The sequence below is a fragment of the Hemitrygon akajei genome, chromosome 13 (genome assembly GCF_048418815.1).
Source record: "Hemitrygon akajei chromosome 13, sHemAka1.3, whole genome shotgun sequence".
In the NCBI taxonomy this organism is placed as follows: Eukaryota; Metazoa; Chordata; class Chondrichthyes; order Myliobatiformes; family Dasyatidae; genus Hemitrygon; species Hemitrygon akajei.
The window spans coordinates 43413185-43436083 of NC_133136.1; the positions used below are offsets into that span (position 1 = coordinate 43413185).

A 22899-nucleotide genomic window follows, 5' to 3' on the forward strand; every position below is an offset into this window, starting at 1 on the left:
GGTAAATCTTTTAGCAAGAGTAGGTGTAAAGTTCCTAGGTACATCAACACAAAGCTAACATGGATAGTGCACGTGAACAGAATTCTAGAGAAGTGTAAAAAAGTCCTTAATGTGCTTAGTTGGTGTGATTGGGGTGTGAGTAGGAGGTCACTTAAACAAACATATATTGCTTTAATCTGATTTGTCCTTGATTATGGACATGTTGCTTATGGGTCAGCCTTTAGCAGTTTTAAAGCCCCTGGATGAAGTTCATTCTCAAGAATTGAGATTATGTTGTGATGCTATTAAATCACCCCAACTTCCGCATTAGAAATGGACTCAGGTTACAGTTAGCAATGGTTTATTGGGCTAATGTGAGGACATAAAATTGGTCATCCAATATTGGCTATATTAATAGAGTATTGGAGGCTGTGCATTCATAAGATCTCAGCTCTCGGTGGATGTGAAATTAACGGGCCCAAAAGCTTGTATTGTTTAATATGGAATATGGGCCCAGTGTATCCCCTTCTGTTGCTCCTCCACGGTTTTCCCTTTGCCTGTGGTTGATTTAAGCCTTCAAGATAAGATTGCACATCAGTAGCACCGGTAATTTAGCAATATATGTAAGGCAGATATTATGGCTTTGTGTATATCTATGCAGATGGTTTAAATGATCCAGTGACAGGTCACTCAGGTGTTTGTTTGAGCTTCAGGTGACTCATAAGAAAACATTATCAAATGAAATATCAGTATTCATATCTGAGATTGTTGCTATCATTTTAACCTTGATAGTGCATTAGCATGACTCATCATCAGTTTTGACATCTATTAAAACAGGATATTTCAAATTGTTGGCCAGACGTTCTTTTTGAGATTAGGCAACATCTGATAGGCTACAGGGTCTTGGCTTGTGTATCCATTTCTTACAGTTTTCTGCAGATGTTGGGTTTGAAGGAAACAAGCTGGCAGACGTTCTAGCCATGCAATCACTTAAAATCAAAGATGCAAATATAGTAAAAACACAAAATACTGGCAGAACTTAGCAGGCCAGACAGCATCTATGGGAGGAGGTAGTGACGACGTTTCAGGCCGAAACCCTTCATCAGGAAGATGCTGTCTGGCCTGCTGAGTTCTGCCAGTATTTTGTGTTTTTATTTATTTCCAGCATCTGCAGATTCACTCGTGTTGCCTTTGATGTAAATACAGTGGTGCTTTTGCATAAAGGGGAGGTGGAAGCCATAATGAAAAAGTATATTCAATCACTGTGGAAACAAAGATGGGATAAGGAAGAGAAAGGATGGTATTTATACAAAATTCAGAGGAAGGTGGGAACTCAACTGGGAGGTGGGTATAAAAGGAGGAAAGGAGTTATGCTTACAAGTTTATATATTGGATATACCAGGTTGAATAATTCCTTGTTCAGAATTTATATGCATGACACTGGCGTTGTAGGGAATGCACTTGTCAAGAAACAGTGCAGCATACAATATATTGTTTAAATGCAGTTCCATACTTTAGACTTTTTGATATTATTTGAGGTTTTTTTTTGGGGGGGAGGAATTAAGTGGGTATGCTTCCTCTCTGTTCTCTATACTCCAGTTCAGCAGGTGGCAGTAATGCATCTTAACTTGCTCTGCCAATTTTACAAAAAGTTGCTATTTTGGGAGTGGCCATTATGAGAGTGAGCAGGTAAAGGGGTGGGGGAGGTTGTGGCTAAAAAGACTTCGGTGTGTCAAGAGAGTGAGCAAATAATCCACTTGCTTAGAGATGAAAACAGGAACTTTGAAAAACAAGTATCATTGATTAGCTAATTGGAGGGCAATTTATCCAATAAAAGGAAGGCAAAGTTTAGTGAAGTTTCCTTATACAACAGAGATAGTGAAAGTGAGAAGCTGAGCCCTCAGCTTGAGAGACATTGGTGAAGGCGCACTGGTAGGATTTCAGAATCAGAATAAATATCACAGGCATATGTCGTGAAATTTGTTGTTACGCACCAGCAGTACATTGCAATACATAATAAAAACTGTAAATTAAAGTACATATATTCTTTTTATAAGTTAAGAGGCTAGTGTCCATGATGGAACTGACTGTGTTTACAACTTTCTGCAGCTTGTTTTGTTCCTGTGCAGTAGCCTCCATTTCCACCCCCCCCCCCACCTCAAACCAGACGGTGATGCAGCCGGTTGGAATGTTCTCCATGTTACATCTGCAGAAATTCGCGACTGTCTGGCAACATACCAAATCTCCTCAAACTCCTCTTGAAATACAGCCCTGTCTTGCCTTCCTTGCAGCTGCAATGCATCAGTGTGTTGGGCCCAGGATAGATCCTCAGAGATGTTGACATCCAGGAGCTTGACACTGCTCATTCTTTCCACCTCTGAGCCCTTAATGAGGATGAGAGTGTGTGCTCCCTCATCTTACCCTTCCTGATTTCATTTTTGTTGTTCAGTATTGGTATTTGATTCAATGTAGGCATGATCATAGTTAGGGCAATGGAATACTCCTCCGAGTTGTGAGAAGGCGGGGAACCTCAGGTCTTGCTGATGACTTCATCTGTGAGAAGTGTAGCCAGCTGAAGCTTCTGACAGAACAGGTCAAGAAACTGGATGTATTCAAGATCATCCGGAAGTTGAGGAAGTTCACAAGTGAGAATTTGTACTGAGGTAATCACACCTAAAGTACAGGCTACAAGCAAAGGGGTTATAACCAGGAAAAGAAAGAGGAGTCGGCAGTCAATGGAAGGTTCCCCCGTGGTTTCAAGGTTCAGAGCAGATGGGTGCAGTCAGATAGTGTGATAATGATTGGTGATTTGACAGTAAGGGTCAGACAGGAGATTCTGTAGCTGCAGAAGAGACACCTGGATGGTGTATTGCTTCCAGATTCAAGGATATATCCGAGTTGCTGCAAAAAGTATGAGGGGGAGGGTGAACAACCAGATGTTATTGTACATACTGGCAGAACAAGGGACAAATTTCTGCAGAATGAGTGTTGGAAGTTAAGCAACAGATTAAAACGCATGTCCTCAAAGGTAATGATTTCTGACTACTCCTGATACCACATGCTAGTGAGCCCAGGAGGAGAAAGATAGACAAAACCAGTGTGTGGCTGAAGAACTGGTGGATGGGGCAAGGATTCATGTACGTGGATCACCGGGATCCTTTCTGGGGTAGAGGTGACCTGTGCAAGAGGGATGGGTTGCACTTAAACCAGAGAGGGATCAATATCCTTGCAAGGAAATATGCTAGTGCTAGGAGGGAAAGTAAAAATTAGCTTTATAAAGATTAGCTAAAGATATGGATTAGCTTGATCTGTCACGTGAAATGCGCTGTTTGTGTCAATTCAAATCAGTGAGGATTGTACTGGGGCAGCTCACAAGTATTGCCAGGTTTAAGGTGCTGGGGAATAGGTACAGAGGAGAAGTCAGGGGTAAGTTTTTTTTTTATATAAACGCAGAGAGTGGTGAGTGTGTGGAATGGTGTGCCAGCAACGGTGGTGGAGGCGGATACAATAGGGTCTTTTAAGAGACTTTTGGATAGGTACGTGGAGCTTAGAAAAATAGAAGGCTATGGGTAAAGCCTAGTAAATTCTAAGGTAGAGACATGTTTGGCACAACTTTGTGAGCTGAAGGGCCTGTATTGTGCTGTAGGTTTTCTATGTATTAGTGAGAGAAATTAATTCCCCTGAATTGATTGGGCCACCAAAGTGTCGTAACTACATGGGGTGCAATGTATGAAATATGTCCAGGAAAGCTTCCTGAAACAATATATAGAGGACCCTGCTCAGGAAGGTCCAAAAGTGTCCTTCTCTTCGGGAAAGAAGCACAAGTAACTGAAGTGGAAGTCAGGGAGTTCTTTGGCTCTAGTGAGCATAATTCTACTATGCCTTTTATGCTCTCTTTGTCCAACAGACCATGGTCGCTAGAAATCCTAATGACCCTGTGACTTCGATCTCTGAAGCTAACGTGAGGGCATCCTTCAGGAGGGTTTACCCACAGAAGCATCTGGCCCAGAAGGAGTGTTGAACGCCTGTGCTGGACTTTTACAGGCAATGTCCATGACTCCCTTTGGCAATTTGAGGTACCCACCTGCCTCATGCAGGCTTCAATTATACTGGTGCCCAAGAAGGACATAGTAACCTGCCTCATTGCCAGTCTAGTAGCACTTACATCCACTTGTGAAGTAGTCTGAGAGGTTGGCCATGAAGCAAATCAATTCCTGCCTGAGGAATGACCTAGATCCACTCCAGTTTGCCTACTGTCACAACAGGTCAATAGCAGATGTCATTTCATTGGCTCTACTCAACCCAAGAACATTTGGACACTGAATATGCTTACATACTGATGGTTTTCACTGACTACAGCTCAGCATTCAACACCACCAGCACCTCAAAACTAAGTTCTAAGACCTGGACCTTGATACTTCCCTGTGGCACCAGATCCTTGATTTTTCTAACCAGTTAGTACAGAATGGCCACAGCATCTCCTCCACAATCACCATCAGCACAGTTGCACAAGGCTATGTGCTTGACCTACTCTACATGTTTACTTCCCAAGACATGCTCTCTTTTCACTGTTGCTATCAGGACGAAGGTACAGGAAACCTTAGGATTCACACCACCAGGTTTAGTAACAGTTACTGTACTACCCCTCAACCATCAGGTCTTGAACCAAAGGGGACAACTTCACCTGCTCCATCATTGAAATGTTCCCACAACCAAGGGACTCATTTTCAAGGACTTAAATCTCATGTTCTCAATATTTATTGCTTATTTAGTTATTACTTTTTCTTCTTTTTGTAGTTGCAGTTTGTTGTCTTCTGCACTCTGATTGAACACCCAACTTGGACTGTCTGTTATTGATTCTGTTATGGTTATCATTCTACAGATTCATTGAGTATGCCCACAAGAAAATGAATCTCAGGGTTGTATATGGTGACATATGTACTTTCATAATAAATTTACTTCAAACTTTTAGTAAATTACTTTACTTGCATTGACAGATTTTTGTGAGATAAAGTTGTATAGTGTATCTAACTCCATAACATTCCTCTTGGATAAAGGCATAGGAGAAACAAAATAAAAAGAGGGTTTTGCCTACAAAAAGACCATGAGCTTGGTAGCCTTCACTGAAGATAAAGAATCTAGAATGTGACAAACTTGATTGCATCAATGATCCCGCCAATCCTTTAACTTTGTGGCCCTCAAACCTGCTATACAAAGGATGGTTTTATCATTAGAATAATTTTGGCAGAGACAACAGAAGCCGGTGATGACTAACTTATGATAATAAAATCTACTTTAAACTTTGAAGTAGAGCTCCAATGCCTGATTTATGTTTGCTGATATACCACTGCTACTGGCCAAACTAAAGGTGGTGACGAGTTGGCATTTGGAGGGAGAAAAAGAATCTGATTGAATGGTGCCACAACACAACATCAGCAAAACCAATGAACTGATTATCATCTATAGGAGGAAGAAGCCAAAGGTTCATGAGCCATTCTTTATTAGGGGATCAGAGGTGGAGAGGGTCTGTAACTTTAAATTCCTCAGCATTATATGAGAGGATCTGTCCTCCATCCAGCATGCAAGTGCCATCACAAAGACACATCATCACCTCTACTTAATTTGAAGTTTGCATAGGTGATATGCCAAATCAAAAAATTTTGACAAATTTATGGATACGCAGTGGAGAGTATCCCAACTGATTGCATCAGAGCCTGGTATGCAATTTAATGTGGATAAATGTGAGGTTATCAACTTTGGTTGCAAGAACAGGAAAACAGATTATTATCTGAATGGTGGCCGATTAGGAAAAGGGGAGATACAACAAGACCTGGGTGTCATTGTACACCAGTCATTGAAGGTGGGCATGCAGGTACAGCAGGCGGTGAAAAAGGCAAATGGTATGTTGGCATTCATAGCAAAAGGATTTGAGTACAGGAGCAGGGAGGTTCTACTGCAGTTGTACAAGGCCTTGGTGAGACCGCACCTAGAGTATTATGTGCAGTTTTGGTCCCCTAACCTGAGGAAAGACATTCTTGCCATAGAGGGAGTACAAAGAAGGTTCACCAGATTGATTCCTGGGATGGCAGAACTTTCATATGAAGAAAGACTGGATCGACTAGGCTTATACTCACTGGAATTTAGAAGATTGAGGGGGGAATCTTATTGAAACGTATAAAATTCTAAAGGGATTGGACAGGCTAGATGCAGGAAGATTGCTTCCGATGTTGGGGAAGTCCACAACGAGGGGTCACAGTTTAAGGATAAAGGGGAAGCCTTTTAGGACCGAGATGAGGAAAAACTTCTTCACACAGAGGGTGGTGGGTCTGTGGAATTCTCTGCCACAGGAAACAGTTGAGGCCGGTTCATTGGCTATATTTAAGAGGACGTTAGATATGGCCCTTGTGGATAAAGGGATCAGGGGGTATGGAGAGAAAGCAGGTACAGGGTTCTGAGTTGGATGATCAGCCATGATCATACTGAATGGTGGTGCAGGTTCGAAGGGCCGAAGGGTCTACTCCTGCACCTATTTTCTATGTTTCTATGAAACAGCAATGCCCAGGAATGGAACAGACTGCAGAAAGTGGTGGATACAACCCAGTACACCACAGGAAAATCCCTCTCCACCATTGAGCACATTCACATGGAGCACTACCACAAGAAAGCAGTATCCACGTTAAAGGACATCCACCATATAAGCCATGCTCTCTTGCTCCTACCTTCAGGAAGGAAGTACAGGAGCCTTAGGTCCCACACCATCAAATCAGGAACTGTTATCACCCTACAACCATAAGGCCCCTAAACTAGCTTGGTTAAGTACACTCAACACAATTCTGAACTGATTCCATATCTATAGACTCAATTTCAAGGACATAATGACTCATGTTCTCAGTATTATTTATATTTATTAATAGTTATGTTTCCAAATTTGTCATATTTTGCACATTGGTCGTCAGTCTTTATGCATAGTTTTTCATAAATTTTATTATATTTCCTAACTGTCCTGTAAATGCTGGTAAGAAAAGGAATCACAAGGTAGTAATGGTAACATATACATACTGCATTTAGATAATAAATTTACTTTGATTTTGTTCGAGGATTGTAATAGCAAGTGTCCAGGAGCAGCATGTTCCTTTCAGGGTGAAGGGTAAAGCTGGCAAGCTTGGAGACCTTGGCAAACAGAGGGATTAAGGCTCTGGTCATGTAAAAGGAGGCATACACTGGGTTTAGCATGTCAGTGATAAGTGAATCCCTTTAACTAAAAATAGTAAGAATACACTTGAGGGGAATCAGATGGACAAAGAGAGGGCATGAGATGGATCAGGCAGGTAATGGAAAATCCTAAAATGTTCCATAACTATATAAAAAGGGTGGCTAGGGAGAGAATAGGGCCTCTTGAAATTGCAGGGTGGGTGCAAGGGATGCTGGAGAACGAACCAGACAGGGGAAGCAAAAAATATACGTACTGTGCGAGTGTCATTGATTTCCAGATTCCTTCCACAGTCGCCTGGGACACCTCTTCCCGACGTACAATTCTGCATTCTGCTACTTCCCCTATTGCAATACTATGGCGCTTGTGCCACAGTTCAGAATTCTACAATAGATTTAACGACGAGAGTGGTGATGAACAATCAAAACATTAAACTTGAAGATTTAATTTCAAACTCTAGTTCAAATTCAATTGTCATTCAATCATACACATGTATGCAGTTAATTAATACAGCATTCCTTTGGGACCAAGTGAAAAACTCAGTACATACAGTCACACTCAGCACATATAGATACAATAACACATAATCAGAAAAATAATCTCAGCACAAGACCATCAGTGGCAGGGTCTGAAGATTGATGGTGCATGGGATGTTGTCCTGGAGCCATGTTTCTGCAAGAACGAGTACGCAGCAGTTCCTTCCTCATCTTGCGCTGGTTCAGCAAAGGCAAATCAGCCTGTCTCGCACTGAGTCAGCCACAGGCAATCCAACTCGTCTTCTAGCGGAGAACCACGGAGAGTATAACCAGCGCGAGGGGCCAGCCGCCAACCCAGTATGGATTATAGTTCCAGCACTCCAGATGTGCCTCTGTTCTCTCCCACAATGCCTCCATCACGTCCTCTCCTGAGCAGCTGCTACAGGCAATGCCACGGCATGAGAGCTTGGTTTCTCCAATGAACCGGACTTAAGTTGAATTGAATTGACTTTATTTCTTACATCCTTCACATACACGAGTAAAAATCTTTCTTACGTCTCTGTCTATATGTGCAATTTATACAAACCCCATTTCCAGAAAAGTTGGGATATTTTCCAATATGCAATAAAAACAAAAATCTGTGATATGTTAATTCAGGTGAACCTTTATTTAACTGACAAAAGTACAAAGAAAAGATTTTCAATAGTTTTACTGACCAACTTAATTGTATTTTGTAAATATACACAAATTTAGAATTTGATGGCTGCAACACACTCAACAAAAGTTGGGACAGAGGCATGTTTACCATTGTGCTTTACCATGCTTTACCATTTACCATGGTGGATTGGATAGTGGACTACTTGACAGATAGACCTCAGTATGTGCGGTTGGGAGACTGTAGGTCTGACACGGTGGTCAGCAGCACAGGGGCGCCGCAGGGAACCGTACTCTCTCCGGTCCTGTTCACCCTGTACACATCAGACTTCCAATATAACTCAGAGTCCTGCCATGTGCAGAAGTTCGCTGATGACACGGCCATAGTGGGGTGTGTCAGGAATGGACAGGAGGAGGAGTATAGGAAACTGATACAGGACTTTGTGATATGGTGCAACTCAAACTACCTGCGTCTCAATATCACCAAGACCAAGGAGATGGTGGTGGACTTTAGGAGATCTAGGCCTCATATGGAGCCAGTGATCATTAATGGAGAATGTGTGGAGCAGGTTAAGACCTACAAGTATCTGGGAGTACAGTTAGACGAGAAGCTAGACTGGACTGCCAACATAGATGCCTTGTGCAGGAAGGCACAGAGTCGAATGTACTTCCTAAGAAGGTTGGCGTCATTCAATGTCTGTAGTGAGATGCTGAAGATGTTCTATAGGTCAGTTCTGGAGAGCGCCCTCTTCTTTGTGGTGGCGAGTTGGGGAGGAAGCATTAAGAAGAGGGACGCCTCACGTCTTAATAAGCTGGTAAGGAAGGCGGGCTCTGTCGTGGGCAAAGTACTGGAGAGTTTAACATCGGTAGCTGAGCGAAGGGCGCTGAGTAGGCTACGGTCAATTATGGATAACTCTGAACATCCTCTACATAGCACCATCCAGAGACAGAGAAGCAGTTTCAGCGACAGGTTACTATCGATGCAATGCTCCTCAGACAGGATGAAGAGGTCAATACTCCCCAATGCCATTAGGCTTTACAATTCTACCGCCAGGACTTAAGAACTTTTTAAAGCTATTATTAATGCTTTTTGAGATGGTGATTTAGATGCATATCATATTTTTTTTACTGAGTTAAGTATTGTATGTAATTAGTTTTGCTACAACAAGTGTATGGGACATTGGAAAAAAGTTGAATTTCCCCATGGGGATGAATAAAGTATCTATCTATCTATCTATTGTGTTACATCACCTTTCCTTTCAATAACGCTTTTTAATCATTTTGGAACTGAGGATACTAATTGTAGTAGATTTGCAATTGGAAATTTTGTCCATTCTTGCTTGATATAAGACTTCAGCTGCTCAACAGTCCGTGGTCTCCGTTGTCTGATTCTCCTATTCATGATGCACCATACATTTTCAATAGGAGATAGATCTGGACTGGCAGCAGGCCAATCAAGCACACGCACTCTGTGTCTACAAAGTCACGCTGTTGTAGCCTGTGCAGAATGTGGTCTGGCATTGTCCTGCAGAAATAAGCATGGACGTCCCGGGAAGAGACGTCGCCTTGATGGCAACATATGTCTCTCTAAAATCCTAATATACGCCTCAGAGTCAATGGTACCTTCACATACATGCAACTCACCCATGCCGTGGGCACTGATGCACCCCCATACCATCACCTTTCGCTGATAACAATCAGGATGGTCGTTTTCATCTTTGGCACGGAGAACTCGATGCCAGTTTTTTCCGAAAACTAGCTGAAATGTAGAGTCATCTGACCACAGCACACGGTTCCACAGTATTTCGTTCCATCTGAGATGAGCTCGGGCCCAGAGAACTCGCCAGCATTTCTGCAGAGAGTTGATGTATGGCTTCCTCCTTGCGTAATACAGTTTTAAGTTGCATTTCTGGATGCAGCTACGGACTGTGTTAAGTGACAATGGTTTTCTGAAGTACTCCCGAGCCCAGGTGGCTATAATTGTCACAGTAGCATGACGGTTTCTTAGGCAGTGCCGCCTGAGGGCTCAAAGATCACGCGCATTCAACAGTGGTTTCCGACCTTACCCTTTACGCAGAGATGTCTCTGAATTCACTGAATCTTTTCACAATATTATGTATGTTGAAACACCTAAATTCTCTGCAATCTTGCATTGGGAAATGTTCCTTTTGAACTGACTAACAATTCTCTCACTAATTTTGGCACAAAGGGGTGAGCCACGACCCATCCTTGCTTGCAAAGACTGAGCCTTTGATGGACGCTACTTTTATACCCAGTCATGATACCGAGTCTTCCAAACCAGTGTTACTTGAATATTCTGTGCACTTTTCAATCTTATTTTAACTCTGTCCCAACTTTTGTTGAGTGTGTTGCAGCCATCAAATTCTAAATTTGTGTATATTTACAAAATACAATTAAGTTGGTCAGTAAAACTATTGAAAATCTTTTCTTTGTACTTTTGTCAGTTAAATAAGGGTTCATGTGAATTAACATATCACAGATTTTTGTTTTTATTTCATTTTGGAAAATATCCCAACTTTTCTGGAAATGGGGTTTGTATTAATTTGTAATAAATAGTATCTAAAACAGGACAGTTAATAATAGAAATACAATTGCACCAGTCTGATAGCTTGGTGGAAGAAACTGCCCCAGAGCCTGTTGGGCCTGGATTTTATGCTGCGGTACCATTCCCTGATGGTAGCAGCTGGAACAGTTTGTGGTTGGGGTGACTCGGGTCCCCAATGATCCCTTCGGGCCCTTTTACGCACCGGTCTCTGTAAATGTCACGAATAGTGGTAAGTTCGCAACTACAGATGCGCTGGGCTGTCCACATTACTCTTTGCAGAGTCCTGTGATTGAGGGAGGTACAGTTCCCATACCAGGCAGTGATCCAGCCAGCCAGGATGCTCTCAATTGTGTCCCTGTAGAAAGTCCTCGGGATCTGGGGACTTATACCAAACTTCTTCAACTGTCTGAGGTGAAAGAGGCACTGTTGTGGTTTTTTTTCCACCACAGAGCCAGTACGTACAGACCACGTGAGATCCTCGGTGATGTTTATGCTGAGGAACTTAAAGCTGTTCACCCTCTCAGCCCCAGATCCATTGATGTCAATAGGGGTTAGCCTGTCTCCATTTTCCTGTAGTCCACAACCAGTTCCTTTGTTTATGCAACATTGAAAGAGAGGTTGTTTTATTGGCATCACTGGGTGACTGCCTCGTTATTATGTTAGATGAGGCCAATCAATGTAGTATTCTCAGCAAATTTAATCAGCAGATTGGAGCTGTGGGTGGTGACACAGTCATGGGTATGTAGAGAGTAAAGGAGGGGGCTTAGGATACAGCCCTGAAGGGCACCTGTGCTGAGTGTCAGAGGTGAGGGAGCCCCCTCTTACTACCTGCTGGCGATCTGATAGGGGGCCCAGGATCCAGCTACACAAGGCAGGGTGAAGGCTGAGGTCTCTGAGCTTGTCAAGCCTGGAGGGAATTATAGTGTTGAATGCTGAACTGCAGTCCAAGAACAGCTTTCTCACAAAAGTATCCTCCTTCTCCAGATGTATTAAGGACAGAGTTTAAGAGTCATCTGTCGATCAGTTGGGTCGGTAGGCGCATTGTACGGGGTCCATTGTAGGTGGTAGCATGCTGCAGAGGTGGCCCTTGACCTGCCTCTCAAAGCATTTGCTTATTATTGAAGTGAGTGTGATAGGACGTCAATCGTTTAGACATGTTACTTTGGTCTTTTTAGGTACAGGAAAATGGTGGATGTTTTGAAGCAGGAGGGCACTCTGCACTTTGAGAGGGAGAGATTAAAAGACTTGCAATATTTTATATTACCCATGTCCAACAGGCTCTTGTGATCACAAGAAAAACATGAGACAAATATTTGCATTATTTGTTGGACCCAGAGAGGCCACTGTGACTAACTGTGCAACCATCTTACCGGACTCTGTTGAGCTACTTGTAAATAGGCAAATGTACAGACTCTTTAATCAATGACACAGAAGCAGAATTAGACCAGAGTCTGCTCTGCCGTTCAATCCTAGCTGATCTATTCTCCCTCTCAACACCATTCCCCTGACACGTAACTGCTGATACCCTTACTAATCAGGAACCTATCAACCCCTGCTTTAAATATGCCCAATGATTTCGTCTCCACAGCCATCTGTGGCAATGAATTCCACAGATTCACCACCCTCTAGGGAGAGTGATTTCTCCCCATTTCTATTCTAAAGGAACAACGTTCTATGCTGAAGCTGTGTTCTCTGGTCCGAGATATTCCGTTATTGGAAACATCCTCTCCACATCCACTTTCTCGATTTTTAAATATTCAATAGGATTCATTAAGAAATCCAACCTCATTTTTCTAAGCTCTAGTGAGTGAGCACAGGCCCAGAACCAAACACTCCTCACAAGTTAACCCTTTCATTTTATGATCATTTTCAAAATCCTACACTGGACCCTCTCCAATGTCAACACATCATTTCTTGGATATGGGGTCCAAAACCACTCATAGTACTCTAAATGTGGTCTGACCAATGCCTCATAAAGCCTTAGCATTACATCATTGCTTTTATATTTCAGTCTTCTCAAGATGAATGCTAACACTGTATTTGCCTTCCTTATTACCAACTCAACCTGAAAGTTAATTTTTAGGAAATCCTGCATTAGGACTCCCAAATGCCTTTGTACTCTGATTTCTGAATTTGCTCTCCATTTAAAAAATAACCTACACCTTTATTTCTTCTACCAAAGTGCATGACCATACTCTTAACTACACTGTATTTCATCTGCCATTTCTTCGTCCGTTCTCCTAATCTGCCCAAGTCCTTCTGAGGGCTCCATGTTTCCTCTACACTACTTGCCCTTCAATCTATCTTTGTATCATCTGTAAACTTGGCTCCAAAGCCATCAATTCTGTCATATAGATCTCTAATGTATAATATAAAAAGTAGCTGACCCCTGCAGGACACCATAATCACTGGCAGTCAACCAGAAAAGACCCTCTTTATTCATACCCTTTGCCTTCTGTCAGTCAACCTTCCCTCCATGTTAACATCTTTCCTATAATACTACGGGCTCTTATCTTGTATAGTAGCCTTATGTGTGGCACCTGTCTTTTATTTCCTCAAAACTTTCCAACAGATTTGTCAAGCAAGCTTTTTCCCTTAAGGGAACCATACTGACTTTGGCCTATTTTATCGTGTGCATCCAAATACTCCAAAACCTCATCCTTAATAATGGGCTCCAACATCTTGCCAGTCAGGTTAACTGGCCTATAATTTCCTACCTCTTGCCTCATATGGTAACTGCTCTGCCCAAAATTTAAAGAAATTGCAGAAAATTGCAAATGTCAGCCAGACCATCATGAAAACCAGCCTCCCTTCCAATGAATATCTACATTTTCTGCTGCCTTGAAATCAGCCAACATAATCAAGTATCCCTGCAAATACATACATTCTCTCTTCTCCCCCACTCCCATTGGACAGAAGATGGAAAAGATTGAAAACACGCACCATCAAGTTCAAAGATAGCTTCTATCTTGTTTTGAGAAGACACTGAAACAGACTTCTTGTAAGATAAGGATGAACTCTTGATATCTCAATGGACCTCATCACGTCCCTTGCACTTTTGTCAACCTGCACAGCAGTTTCTCTTTTACCACCTCAATTACTTATGTATGGAATGATCTGTTTGAATGGCATGCAAACAAAATCTGTTCACTATAACTGAGTACAGGTGACAAGGGTCAACCAGTTACCAATTACCCTATTCTAGAAAAGTAGTTCTCAGCCAGTGGCGTGCAAGTCCCCTAGGGGAGAAACAAGGGAGGGTGCTAACAATTCCCAGGAAGCTTCAACAGGTTTTTTTTTATATGTTCGGTGTCATTACAAATTAAAATATACTCAACAAATTAGCTCCTGGAAAGATCCAATCCCTTGCATATAAAAACAGTCCACAATTTTACAAGCACTTACGGAAAAGACAAGGGTGGTGGACTGGTGTTTCATTGAATGTGAATAAATTGTTATTTGATTCTAAAAGGTTGGGAATAATGGCCAACACCTACAAATATACTTTAACGTTACATATCCTCCAAACACGGGGAGATCATTGTGTTTGCTTCATCAACAAAAAAAAAACTCCACCATATGAAACGCATTGCTTAAAGTCTGCATTTCATCGCTACTTTCAATACAACTGGAAACAAGATTTACACAAAGTAGCTACAATGAAGAATTTTCAACTTTTAGTAATTTATGGCTAATATGCAACTTCTACTGCAGTCTAAGTTGGAAATATAATAAACTTATAAAGTTCTTACCAGAATTATAGGCCTTACTAAGACTGGACCTGGGTTTGGAACATCATAGTCACTCCAATTAGAAAATTTGGAATTTAAATAACGTGATTTTTTTGGATATGGCTTCAAAGGAGACGAATGAGGAAATCTGCAAAATATAATGCAATTATGTTATTGATACCACAATTAATAATTGTATATTCTATAGCAGTGTGCTTTTAAAAATTTGAATCACTTGCCAAAAAGTTATAGACAGGAACAAATTAGACCATTTGGCCCATCAACACTGTACTGCCTTTTAATCACAGATGACTTATTTTCTCTCTCAACCCCATTCTCTTGATTTTCTCCCCATAACCTTTGATGCCCTTATTAATCAAGAATCGATCAACCTCTGATTTAAATATACCTAAAGACTTGTTATATTACAAATGTAAACTTTGAATAAAATGATTTTCTTCCATAAAATCACTTTGTTTAGTTCAAATGTAGTTTGCATCCAAAAGCAACCCCAAGCATGCCATGAGGAATACATATACCCTGGTGGGATTTAGCTCGGCTTTCAGAGTAGGCCTGGAACATTAAATTTTACAATCCAAATGTTTTGTATTGGTCCCAAGCCAAAAATAAAAACAAAATTATGCTAGTTCACTTAGGAATGGACTATACTTGGGACCAATGCACTATACAATATACAATAATTGTACACTACCCATTCTGCAGAAACAAAACACATACATGATAATGAAATAAACTTTCAATAGTATATTTCTGGAAATGAAGTTTAATCCAAAAACAAACAAACTGGACACAGTGGCATTTCCAGACATGCCAAAGTAACTTGAAGCACTTATTACATCACACATTCCCATTTTGACATATTGGTCATGATGAGGCCACTTTCAGCTTCATATTCTGTCTGGTTAGCCCCAACATGGTAAAATGAACAATAATTTCTGGTAATTTCTTGCCTCTCCTTCCATTCAATGCCTCCTCTCTTTCCCTTTCTCATGCTCTCACCCACCCATCCCTCTGGTTTCCTTCCTCCTTCACTTTCTCCCATAGTACACTGTGCTCCCGTCAGATTCCATCTTCACCCATTTGACTCTACCACCTATCACATCCCAGTCTGTTACTTCAATCACCTGTCTCCCGTCCACCTACTTTGCCCTTTTCCTGGTTTCACCTATCACCTACCAGTTTGTACTCCTTCCCCTCCCCTCACCCTTCTACCCTGACTTCTTCCCCCTTCCTTTTCAGGATGAAGGGTCTCAGCCCAAAGCGTTGATTGTTTATTCCAGCTGTATGTGCTGTCTGACCTGTTGAGCTCCTCCAGCATTGTGTGCGTGTTGCTCTGGATTTCCAGCATCTAAACCTCTTGTATTTATTGCTACACACTATAGTATGCAACCCAAGAGTATCGGAAAGAAGGAAGGCAGCAATTTCCTAGATGTTACTTTTGTCCACCGGTGGACTATCTGAATATACTGCAGAGCTGACAGGTTTAAAGTTTGCAAAATACCTTCAGTCCACTAACAGCAGTCATGCTGCAAGTAGTATCAAAAGCAGTTGAAATTTCATAATACATCCATTCAAAATGTCAATGTTTAGTTACAATTTAGACTGAAAATACAAACCAATTTCTTGACAGCTTTCTCTTGAACTCAGAAAATAAGGCTTTCACGATTGACCATGAGGAGAGGTGCATCTATTTGATGCACTGAACAGATAAAAATAATCAGCAGCCAAACTGATAGTCAAGCCATGTTTTACCTTGCAAGATACAAAGACAAATTAATTGGGAAAATCTTAAACCCAGTAAATAGCCACAGGAAGCAAAAGGGACAGTTGGCTTAAGAGGATTGAAGGAAATGGTGGCATCGATAGCAGCTAGATCTAGCAGCTATATGGTTTGATTCTGGTCTTAGTTTGCCCATTCTCCCTGGTGCTCCAGTTTCTTCCAACATGCTAAAAAAATGTACAGGTTGGTAGACTAATTGGCTATTGTAAATTACTCCTAGTGTAAGCAAGTAGGTGGTTGGTAGAGATGCAGGATCCAAGTTTTTAAACAATCAATCTAAATGCATTGGGCTCCTTCCTGCAAGACGAGGTCAAAAAGAAAAGGGATTTTTCAAAAAATTAACAGTGAAATCACTGGCACAAAACAACTTTTTCAATGTTGTCATACCTGTACAATCGATTATTATCTTCAAGATCTTCTTTTCCCCACCTTCCTTTTACATCTTCAATAACATGATTTTTTAGGAACTTTTTGAGCAACTGTACAGTCTGGTAACGAGTAACTTCAGGTCCAAAATTGTGATTACTTCTAAGTAATTCATGTAACCAATCAATTCCTTGTGCAGCAGTGAAACAGCGATCATAAGTACGGAAGTGAAGACGATGCTTCTTCAGAGGCATTCCAGCTCGAAAAAGCTCAATAATTTCATTCCACTGAAAAAAAATACCAAGGCAACATTTACTTTTAATTTTGTAGTCATCTATTAATCTTTAAGAGTTGAGGTTAGCTTATGCACTGTACATTTCATCTTGCCCATATTCTTTTTCTGCAGGTTTCTTCATCTAGAGAGTGCAGATTAAAAATTAAAAGTTTTAATAAACTTTAACAGGAGCCTTGCAAACCTTTCTAGCCCATTCAATTAAATAATGAATGATCCAAATCTTAACTTCATCTTTTTCAGTACCTTCAACCAGCAAATTGGACACTGACCCAAAACTTACGGTAAATTTCACTTGGTTCAAGATTCAGAGATAGGACTAAATTTCAATATGCAAACACATTTCAGTAAATGTGGCAAGATTCATCAGGACCCGATGAAGGGTCTCAGCCTGAAATATCAACAATTTACTCTTTTCCATAGATGCTGCCAGACCTGCTGAGTTCCTCCAGCATTTTGTATGCGTTGCTATGTATGTGGTCGACACAAAACAGCCATTAACAAATCTGGTTGATATGTAGCTTTACTTTCTAGACCAATAAACAACTGAAAGCTGCATCTTCTAGCTTTGGTGAAGTCTTTGTATACAGTGATCTGGAGTGGAAGTGGAGAGAAATTCTTGCCAATGGTCAATCTGGAAGACATTATTTTCCATTAATTGACTGCAGTCAAGGTTTCACATTTGCCTGATTGTAGGGCAAGGTAAAGACAAAGACATCAAGTTACAATAGGTAACGTCATGATTGCCAAGCATCCCCAAAACTCTTAGCACTATACCTCCCAAATGTTTTGCCCATTGTCACAGCCTTGCATCTTCATACAATCAGACAGTAGCAGGACCTTCCGTGCATCTAGTCCATATGGAGCTGCTATTTTGCCTAGTCCTATTGACCCACACCTGAACCATAGACTTCACATTCATGTACTTACTCTAACCTCTCTTAAGTTAAGCAATCAAACCCACATACACCACTTCCACAGCAGCTTATTCTACAATTGTACCACCCTCTGAATAAACAAGTTCCCTTCAACCTCCTCCCAAGTATTTCACTTTTCACCCTTAACCTATGACTTCTAGTTCCAGTCTCACCCATCTTTGTGGAAAAAGCAGAGTAGCTTTTTCCAGTCATTTATTGATCTCTTTTCCGAGGACTTTTGTTTTATGGCACAACTCAGAGTCCTACCATTTACTGTGCAAGTCGACCCTTGGTTTGTCCTCCCAAAGTGCAACACTTCACACTTGTCTGCATGAAAGTCCATATGCCACTATTGATCCCATTTTTCCAGCTGGTCAAAATCTCACTGCAAATTTTGATAGCTCTCCTTGCTGTCCTCTGGGCCCACAATCTTGGTGTTATCTGCAAATTTGCTGAGTCAATTCACCATGCTGTCATCCATGTCATTAATATATAATAGATGATGAACTACAACAGAAACTGCTCCGATCCCTATAGATCACCACTCATCACAAACTTTCCATCAGACACAACCCTCTACTACCACTCTCGGGTTTCTCCCTCTAGCCAAGGTTGGATACAATTGGCTACTTCATCCTGAATATCAAGCAACAAAACTTTCCTAGACCAGCCTCCAAGCCTCCTTGAAAAACTCGATAAATTAGCTGGACGTAACATACTACACACAAAACTATGCGGACTATCCCTAATCATGTCTTGCCTATCTAAATACTTCTATACCCCTTAGAATACCTTCCAATAATTTACCCACGAGTGATGTCAGACTCACTTTGACCTTTCTTGAACAGCAGGAAAACCTTTGCTGCCCTCCAGTACCTCACTCAAGGTTAAGGCCATTTTAAATAACTCTGCCAGGGCCCCTGCAACTTTTGCAATAGCCTCCCACAAAGTCTGCGGGGCACCTTGCTAGGCACCGGGAATTTATCCACCTTAATTGGCCTCACAGCAACCAGATGACACAAAGCTGGGCAGCAGGGTGAAATATGAGGAGGATGTTAGGAGAATGCACGGTGACTTGGACAGGTTGGGTGAGTGGACAGATGCATGGCAAATGCAGTTTAATGTGGATAAATGTGAGGTTATCCACTTTGGTGGCAAGAACAGGAAGGCAGATTACTATCTGAAAGGTGTCAAGTTAGGAAAAGGGGAAGTACAATGAGATCTAGGTGTTCTTGTACATCAGTCGCCGAAAGTAAGCATGCAGGTACAGCAGGCAGTGAAGAAAGCTAATGGCATGTTGGCCTTCATAACAAGGGGAGTTGAGTATAGGAGCAAAGAGGTCCTTCTGCAGTTGTACAGGGCCCTGGTGAGACCACACCTGGAGTATTGTGTTCAGTTTTGGTCTCCAAATTTGAGGAAGGACATTCTTGCTATTGAGGGAGTGCAGCGTAGGTTCACGAGGTTAACTCCTGGGATGGTGAGACTGTCATATGTTGAAAGATTGGAGCGACTGGGCTTGTATACACTGGAATTTAGAAGGATGAGAGGGGATCTGATTGAAACATATAAGATTATTAAGGGATTGGACACGCTAGAGGCAGGAAACATGTTCCCGATGTTGGGGGAGTCCAGAACCACAGGCCACAGTTTAAGAATAAGGGGTAGGCCATTTAGAACAGATTTCAGGAAAAACTTTTTCACCCAGAGAGTTGTGGATCTATGGAATGCTCTGCCTCAGAAGACAGTGGAGGCCAATTCTCTGGATGCTTTCAAGAAAGAGTTAGATAGAGCTCTTAAAGATAGCGGAGTCAATGGATATGGGGAGAAGGCAGGAACGGGGTACTGATTGTGGACGATCAGCCATGATCACATTGAATGGTGGTGCTGCCTCGAAGGGCCGAATGGCCTACTCCTACACCTATTGTCTATAATACTGTACTTCCTTTTCCATAACCCAGATACAGTGCATGACTTCACAACCATTTTGCCTGTCTTTGCCTGCCTTCACTTGTCCCTTCATGCTGCAACCCTCCACATGCCCAAACAAAAAAAAGTACATCTCTTGCTCTCCGTACCCCATTTATTTCATACCCACAAAAACTTTTTTTTATTCCGATCTTCCAAAAGCTTGTCGCCACTGGCTTCTGCTGTAGTCTCTGTCAAAATTACCCTCATGATAATCTTCCTTTGTATAGCAGGATTGAGGGCCACAAAGTTAAAGGATTGAAGGGATCACTGATGTAATTAATGTCTGTCACATTCTAGAATCTTTACACTGAAAGCCGACCAAGCTTGAGGTTTTTTTGTAGGAACAAATCCTTTTTTAAATTTTGTTTCTCCTACCCATTTATCCAAGAGGAATGATACACTATACAACTTTGTCTCACAAAACTCTGTCAATGCAAGTAATTTACAGATTTCAGAGAAGTTCAAAGTAAATTTATTATCAGAGTACATGTATGTCACCATATACACCCAGAAATTCACTTTCTTGTGGGCATACTCAATAAATCCATAATGGAATAATAACCATTACAGAATCAATGAAAAACTGCCCAACCAAAGTGCAAAAGAGAACTATGCAAGTAGAAAAAGAAAAAAATAAGCAATAAATATTCAGGACGTGAGATAAAGATTCTTTGAAAGTGTGTCCATTAGTTGTGGGAACATTTCAATGATTGGGCAGGTGAAGTTGAGTGAATAAAAACACAAAATACTGGCAGAACTCAGCAGGCCAGACAGCATCTATGGGAGGAGGTAGTGACGACGTTTCGGGCCGAAACCCTTCATCAGGAGGGTTTCTCTAACTCTAACTCCTGATGAAGGGTTTCGGCCCGAAACGTCGTCACTACCTCCTCCCAGAGTTGCTGTCTGGCCTGCTGAGTTTTGCCAGCATTTTGTGTTTTTATTTATTTCCAGCATCTGCAGATTCACTCTGTTGCCTTTGAAGTTGAGTGAAGTTCCCTTTGGTTCAAGAGCCTGAAGGTTGACAGATAGTAACTGTTCCTGAACCTAGTGGTCTGAGTCCAGAGGCTCCTGTTCCTTCTTCCTGATGGAAGCAGTGAGAAGAGCACGACATGGTTGTTGGGGTGCCTGGTGATGGATGCTGCCATCCTACAACAGTATTTCATGTAGATGTACTCAATGGTGGGGAAGGCTTTAACCACGAGTGACTGGGCCATATCCACTACTTTTTGTAGGATTTTCCATTTAAGGGCATTGGTGTTTCCATACCAGGCTTTGATGCAACCAGTCAATATACTCTCCACCACACGGTCTTGCTGATATTGAGTTATTGTCATGGCACCACTCAACCAGATTTTCAATCTCCCTCCTATATGCTGATTCATCACCAACTTTCATTTGGCCTACGACAGTGGTGTCATCAGCAAACTTGAATATAGCATTCAAGTTGTGGTTAGCAGAGTTACGGGCATTCTCAGTAAATACAAGGAAACAAAAGAATCGATGAAAAACTGCAGACAAGATGGACAAATAACCAATGTACAAAAGATAAAGTGTGCAAATACAAAAAGCAAAATAATAAAAATAAATAAGCAACTTGAGGTGATAAGTCCTTGAAAGCTAGTCTACAGGTTATGGGTATAGTAGAACGAACCTAACTGTTCAAATGCCCTATTTTTGTACCCCCATTCTTTCCATGTATTTTCTCCTCTTCCAGCTCTCCACTACAAATCCTATTACTGGTCACAATATTATACATACCATCTTCCCCAGGTTTCTGCTACATAATCATTTGCAGCTCCTACCTCACCCACTTTTAAAATTTTCTCATTTTAATTTTGCATCTCCTAAAGCATTAAAGAAACAAAAAGTTCTAAAATCTGAACTATTTTAACAATAAAGAGAAATTAAGTACTTTATAATAGAAATATTATTAATGCTAAAACTGCATGGCAGAAAATAGCGGTGGAGGGAAGAACCAAGTAAATATTGTCAATATCAATGAACTTTATTTTTCTGACCAAAGGTCAGAGGCCCACTCTTTCTGACCTACAAATCATCGTTTTTTTCCATTAATTATTGACCAAACAAAGATCTACAAATACACATCTAACGTTGCATTTGTTAAGGCTGATTTATACTTCTGCGTAGTAGCCTTCGTAAGTGGCCTGCGCCGTTGTGAGCATTTATACCTGTGCGTTGGTGTGTCTGCATCGCTCTGCAATTCACCGCCAAAACGCTAGTTGGCGGTGGGGTTTCTATGCCACTGTGTAGAGTTTCTTCGTCTACTGAGCGTGTCATGCTGGAGTTGGAGCTAATGTTGAACAAGAGTTACTTGTATTGAAATTACTGCAACACAGAAAAGAGAGAAGACGTCGGAGGAGATGGTGTGTATGACCATTGAATGGATTGAGGCAGAAGGAGGGTGAATTTTCTGTGGTTGTCCGGCCACTGAAAGATGTGGACAAGGAAATGAATTTCAAATATTTTTTAGATTTTCGGATATCGGCAGGTAGATTTGGCAATTTGGTTCATCGTCTTCAACTATTTATTTTGCATCAGTGTACGCACAGTATGCCTATAGACATTACTCAGAGACTGGCAATCACCATTCGAGTTTTAGCTTCAGGTGGAAGTCAGCAGGCTGTAGCAGCTAGCTACAAACTGGGGTCAAGCAGTGTCCTCCATAATTTTGGAGGTCTGTATAGCATTATGGAAAGCATTGCAGCTGGAGTTCCTTCCCTACCCTTCAGTCGCCCAATGGGAAGCTATCGCAACTGATTTTTGGCAACTATGGAACTTTCCGAACTGTGGCGGCAGCAGAGACGGAAAACACGTGAACATCAAGGCACCGCCGCGCGCCGGGAGCGACTACAACTACAAGGGCGCATTGTCCTGATGGCCACCTGCGATGCCAGATATCGGTTTACCATGGTGGATGT

The 22899-nt window shown here is 41.5% G+C and overlaps 1 protein-coding gene across 1 annotated transcript in view; it reads right to left on the reverse strand.

The window, feature by feature from the left end:
- LOC140737818 (DEP domain-containing protein 1B-like) overlaps positions 1-22899 on the reverse strand; it is a 55375-nt gene that overhangs the window by 27386 nt on the left and 5090 nt on the right. Inside the window, exons 2-4 of the mRNA XM_073064490.1 lie at positions 16805-17070; positions 14638-14764; positions 7446-7573 (exon numbers count right to left, since the gene is read on the reverse strand). Of these exons, the coding sequence (XP_072920591.1) occupies positions 7446-7573; positions 14638-14764; positions 16805-17070 (521 nt within the window). The remainder of the gene's footprint in view (positions 1-7445; positions 7574-14637; positions 14765-16804; positions 17071-22899) is intronic.